Source organism: Stegostoma tigrinum, chromosome 33 (assembly GCF_030684315.1).
Source record: "Stegostoma tigrinum isolate sSteTig4 chromosome 33, sSteTig4.hap1, whole genome shotgun sequence".
Classification (NCBI taxonomy): Eukaryota; Metazoa; Chordata; class Chondrichthyes; order Orectolobiformes; family Stegostomatidae; genus Stegostoma; species Stegostoma tigrinum.
In genome coordinates this window covers 35,937,395-35,943,394 of record NC_081386.1, presented here as the reverse complement: position 1 = coordinate 35,943,394, position 6,000 = coordinate 35,937,395, and the positions used below count along the sequence as shown (strand labels likewise).

At 45.0% G+C, this 6,000-nt stretch overlaps 1 protein-coding gene across 5 annotated transcripts in view; it reads right to left on the bottom strand.

Annotated features, from left to right (window-relative positions):
* Positions 1 to 907: 907 nt before the first annotated feature.
* Positions 908 to 6,000, bottom strand: part of homer2 (homer scaffold protein 2) — a 54,869-nt gene continuing 49,776 nt past the window's right edge. For 4 of the 5 annotated variants that reach the window (XM_059639197.1, XM_048563152.2, XM_048563151.2 and 1 more), the window contains 3 exons: positions 5,042 to 5,152; positions 2,923 to 3,003; positions 908 to 1,902 (listed from right to left, as the gene is read on the bottom strand). In XM_059639197.1, the coding sequence (XP_059495180.1) occupies positions 1,714 to 1,902; positions 2,923 to 3,003; positions 5,042 to 5,152 (381 nt within the window). In that variant the 3' untranslated portion in view covers positions 908 to 1,713. The remainder of the gene's footprint in view (positions 1,903 to 2,922; positions 3,004 to 5,041; positions 5,153 to 6,000) is intronic. The other variant, XM_048563150.2, reaches the window with a different exon arrangement.

Below are 6,000 nucleotides of genomic sequence, written 5' to 3'. Positions count from 1 at the left end.
GGTTGGCGGGTGATCTCTTTGGAAAATTGTGCACTCCCTCTGACACCAAGTCTCCTCCAGCCCCTACACACCTCCCTATCTCTGTCGCCTCCTCCAGCCCCTGCAGCCCCTCCCTGTCTCTGTCACCTCCTCCAGCCCCTGCACCCCCTCCCTATCTCTGTCGCCTCCTCCAGACCCTGCACCCCCTCCCTGTTTCTGTCGCCTCCTCCAGCCCCTGCACCCCCTCCCTGTCTCTGTCACCTCCTCCAGCCCCTGCACCCCCTCCCTGTCTCTGTCGCCTCCTCCAGCCCCTGCACCCCCTCCCTGTCTCTGTCACCTCCTCCAGCCCCTGCACACCCTCCCTGTCTCTGTCACCTCCTCCAGCCCCTGCACCCCCTCCCACCCCTGCACACCCTCCCTGTCTCTGTCACCTCCTCCAGCCCCTGCACCCCACTCCTGTCTCTGTCACCTCTTCCAGTCCCAGTCTGGAGGATGTCTGCACTTATGAAAGCGTGGCGTTTTGTTTGCACCTCAGTTGATTTTCTGGTTTTCTGTGATAAGAGTTTGAGACAGGAATTAATATTTAGCCTTTTCTGGAATCACCTGCTTATTACTGGAGGAGTGTTGAGTGAATCAGTTATACACCGAAATACTGCGGGGAATCAGCACCTACACAATCCTGGATTAGAACTCAGCTTCCTCAGCAGCCTCCCACTGCTTGCTGGTAAAGAATCAAGAATGGTCCAACCACTATACTTAGCCTATTGAAAAGGTTTTTAAATAAAGCATTTAACCAATTAAAGGCAGCACTCAGCACAAGAACAGCCGCAAGAATACAATCCACGTTCCAAGTTTCTCAGCTCAGTCCCAAATGCACCAACCCTATGTATATACACACACTGCACGATGAAACCCAAACTAAACAGACTTGTAAAATAGAATGTCAACATTTATTCCTGTCGATAAGAAACAAACATTAAAAACACACTCAAATCAGCAGGCTGTTTTTCTGTTCTCCAGAACTCTCCAAATACTCTCAAGTTGTGCTTTCAGCATCATTTGTACAACCAGAAAATGAAAGTTTCTGCTCAAAACTGATCACACAAACGATACACTTCAAATTCCAAACCCTTACGCCACTTGACCTAGTTGATGATTCTGAACAGAAATCTCTAGGAATCAGAGGTACATTTTCCAAATGTGCAGAAACCCAGGAGAGAGCTCATAAAATTGAACTTTTGTCATTTACTTAACAGATCTGGTTAATTATTCATAAAAGGTGAGCAAGGAGTCAAAAGAGGGTTTGGCCAGGTGATCACATGACCAAATTTCCAGGAACATGTGCAGTTTGAGTTAGCAAGGAGTTCATTCCCACATCAATTACTTGCTTTTCTTGCGCATAGACACTTAGCATTCAGTTATTGATGGGGTCATTTGTATTAGGCTGAAATAATGGAAATTTGTGCTTAAAGCGGCCTCACCTGAATTTGCTGCAGATTCATCTCCCTCTCCAGCTTTAACCAGGCTAAAGGTATTTTCAGCTCATGGGTCAGGGGTCAGAGCAAGGACACTAGTCGTTCTGTCCATCCCCAAATCTCCCACCTTTGAGTCCCCTATAAACCTCCAGCCCCTGCCCTCATGATGCAATCAAGCCCCTCCCATCCCCAACCTTACCCGCTTCTCGATGTTACAGATGTCTCTCTCTGTTGTCATGCCCCAAACCCTGCCCCATCCTCAATTGTCCATCCCCAATTTGGCCAGGCCTTGTCGGAATCCATGAAGCTCATCAATTTTTCCATCCAGAACTTCCAGAAATGTCGTCAACTCTTTCTTCAGATCACTCTGTTTCTGCCGACTTTCTTCAATATTTGTCTTTAATGAGCTTGCTTTGTTTTCCAGCTCCTTGTTTGTACTCTCCGCAGTCTGAAACCAGAGAGAGGACAAGAGAGTAAGAGATGCTGCCAGGATCGTGCTCTTGAACTGAGTAGTTTTACTTGGCTATTTCAGAGGTGACATTGCTGTGAGTCAAAGGATAGAGTTCCTTTCCCAAAATAAAGGGCATCAGTTAACCAGCCAGAGTTTTATGACAATTTATCATTGTTACATGGTATTCGTTCCAGATATTTCAATTAAGTCAAACTTCAGCATCACATCCCCAGAGCTTTAGCCTGGGACTGTAGGTACTAAACCAGTGACATTCCCATTACACCACCATATCGTTGTGGAGGGATACAGTGTCTATCCAGGGCAGTGTCTGGGGCAGGGACACAGAATATCCTGAATATTACTTTTCTCTGACAACAGGTCTGACTGTGAGAAAGATCTGAGAACACGGTCACGATAAAACCAACAAAGGCTTTGAGTTTAATCACAGAAGAATTCAAAACAAATTTACCTCCAGGATGTGTTTACTTTCTAGGTCAGCTTGTTGGATATTAATTGTGATCATTATTACCTCAGGCACCCCATAGCCCACAGAGTACCATCCATCAGGAGCCAATATTGACACTGGAAAATTGTAAACCCACTCCAAGTAAGGGGCATTTTAAAAAAAGCTCAGTTTTAACATATGGTTTGAACCAAAGCAGGGGAGAAAGATAGACAGAGAGAGAGAGAGAGAGAGAGAGAGAGAAAGCAACAGAGACAGAGTGTGAGCAGTGTGATAATCATGCTGCTTGTTACAAAATTGTAGCTAGTGCCAGGCTGTATCTGTTGCTGCCTGTGGCTGTGAGAAAAACAGGAAGGGTTTGTACTACTATAGAAAGTTTCATAAACTTCCCAGCAATACAAAACTTTCAAAGTGCAATATCTGTTGCAGGAAAACATCAGTCAATTGATGCACACAGCAAGATCCCACAGATAGGAGCATGTTTTGCTGTTGTCTGAGGAATAAATTTTGGCCTCAGGACACTGCGCACCCGCCACTAAGCAGACACACTCTACCTGGAGACGTTCCCTCAAAGCTTCACACTCTGCCAGGAGCTGGGGAATGACCTGAGCCTCCTCCCTCAGCCTCTCCAACTCCTATGGGGAAAACAAAAACAGAAATACTTTTCCACAAACAACTTGGCATCACGGTAATCACATGCACTTGGGTTGCATGGAAACTTCCAGAATATAAACTGATGGAACTATTACTCTGAGATCAGTAACCATCAAACTTCAAGTCTTAGCCAATGTTCTTCTTCAACTGAAATAAAAACAAAGAGCAGTAACATCGAGCAGGTCAGTCAGCACCTGTGGAAAGAGAAACAGTGAATATTTCCATTCTGTGATCTTTCATTAGAATTCAAAATGTATGCAAGTGTTTGATAAAGAGGGGAATGGGGGAAGGGAAAGGACAGAAGGAATGTTGTGCAGTTGGGTGAAACGTAACAGCAATTAAATGCCAGAAGGACTGATGGTGCACCATGAGAGGGGGCAATAGGAAAGAAACATGGTGAGTCTCAAGAAGCAGAAAATGACAAAGACAGAACAAATTGTGATCAGAGACAGAACAAATACCTCTTTTCTGAACAAATGGGAGCAATGGTTATGATGTGAAATGAGTGTTGAATCTAGAAGGCTGTAGCATGTCTAAACTAAAGATGAGAAACTTTTTTTTTTAAGATGCTGTGAGCTTCAGTTGGGTAAGTCTGGGCTAATTAAAATAACAGTTGATCCAAAACACAATCTTCTGCATGGAGGAGTCCTGATAAATAATCAACCATCCCACATTTAGAATAGAATAGAATTTCCTTTAGAATATCCTTTATAGTTGTGTGCACTCCAGTACAGAAGTACAGGAGAACAGTGAAACGTTTTTACAATGCTGCCTTTAATGGTGCCGTCTTAGGTACAAATCCTGGATACAAAACAGGAATGAAAGGAAAAGTAGCATTACTAATGCTGTCTAAAAACTAAGTTAGAAATAAGATAGTTATTACAGAGTTATAAAGGATTAACATGTCTGGTAAAGAATTTCAAACAGCAGCAGCTCAGCATGTGGTCTGACCACTGTGCCAGGTCCTCAGTCCAACACCTGTCCCGCTGCACGCTGGCACTCAGCTGCACCAAGGCAAGGTGCACGTGCACCAGGATCCAAGTTTCCCCTCGGTCTCCCCATCTGCAGAGGGGACTACTTTTTGAGGAGTTAGCACATGCTTCTTAAGTGAAAGAAACATCACTAAATTGCTGTTTAATCTGAACAGAGTATTTGAGGCTGTGAACAATAGTAATGGAGGAAATAAAATGGAAGGTACAGTCGAGATATTGGGACTGCATTGAAAAGTGGATCAGGGCTGGTGGTGGGACAAAAACCATTGAAATGATGGGACTGGATGGGAAGATGTGTTGGGTGGTGACATTACACTGGAGCTGGGAAGCTGGTGGAGTGTAAGCAGATTCTTTAAATTAAACTCAATACAGTTTTGATTCCTAGAATACCCTTCAATATTCCCTCAATAATCTCCAGCAGATTAATTTATTCCATTCTGTGTGTTGTTTTCATGGGTGCTCCAAACAGCTCCCAACAACTCCTCACCCCCATCCCACTCCCCTGCTCCCCAGGCAGAAATACCATCCCACGGTTCATTCTGGGGAAACAGATGCCTGGCTCTCTATATGTTCACACAGCACCCAACACACTCTCCCTCCCGAGTGGGGCAGTTAGCTGCCAGCACAATGCTAGAGACCCCATCTTTCAACATAAGGACAGCACCCACTCAGCACAGTCACATTGTGCTGAGGGTCCAAAACCATTGGGTGAGACTGAGAGCCTCCAACCATGTGAGAGTGTTCAGTCTGTCAGTGCTGGGCCAGTTTAGGAGGTGACAGGCCTGAAACTTATCTACCACATCTTAACTGACTTTAGCACCAGCTCCTACATCTCACACTTTTCAGCTCCTACCCTTTTTCGTTAGCATGGCAGGGGTGTTCACAGACAGACCCTGTACAGATTCTCTCACCATCATAAGGATCAGCTACTGGGACCAGCACAGTTCAGTCCTGGCCTGGGAACTGGGCTGATGACAAAGTGAAAATGCTCCCACAGCCTTCCCTGTTGGAGATTGAAACCACAAACCTGCTCCTTTTCTTGAATGTCAGTCTCCAGCTGTTTCACAGTTCGAGTCAGTCGTGTGTTCCTCTCTTTCTCCAGATTGAAGTCAGCGCACTGAGCCTCAAGCTCCATCATCTGAGGGTTTGAGATGGAAACATCACAAAGGAGGAAATCACCTTCCTAATTCCTCTCAGTCACTTTTTAAAAAGTATTTCACATTGGGCCTAATTTTAACTCTGTGGGAAGGGATGGATTTTCAATGAGATAAAATCTCACCCATTGTGCATTAGAAGAATTATTGAGTTGATCTGGATCGTCAAATATCAAATGGCAGTCACTGCAGTCTAACAATTGAGAGATATGTTAGCTATGAAGGAAGTATAGATTTGCTCACTGGGTACAGACCTTCACCCTAAACAAATCACTGGAACATTAAGAGAAGTATATGTCTTGGTTAATCATAGAATTCTTACAATACGGAAAGAGGCCATTCGACCCACTGAGCCCACCCTGACCCTCCAAAGAGCCTCCCACTCAGATCCACCACCTTAACCTTATCCCCATAACCCTGGATTTCCCATGACTAATCCACTTATCCTGTACATCTCTGAACACAATGAGCAATTTCCCACGGCCAATCCACCTAACCTGCACATCTTTGCACTGTGGTTAGAAACTGGGACACCCAGAGGAAACCCATGCAGACACAAGGAGAATGTGCAAACTCCACACAGACAGTTGCTCACGGGTGGAAACTGCACCCACGTCTCTGGCACTGTGTGGCAGCAGTGCTAACCACTGAGCCACCGTGTCGCCCAATAAGCTCTTTTACTAACTACAAAACTTTAGGACAAAAGCAAAATAAAGCAGATGCTAGAAATGTGAAATAAGAAAGAGAAGATGCTGGAAACACTCAGCAGGTCAGGCTGTAAGCGTGGAGAGACAAACACAAGGACTGGCATGCAAGCCGTTTGACTGATTGG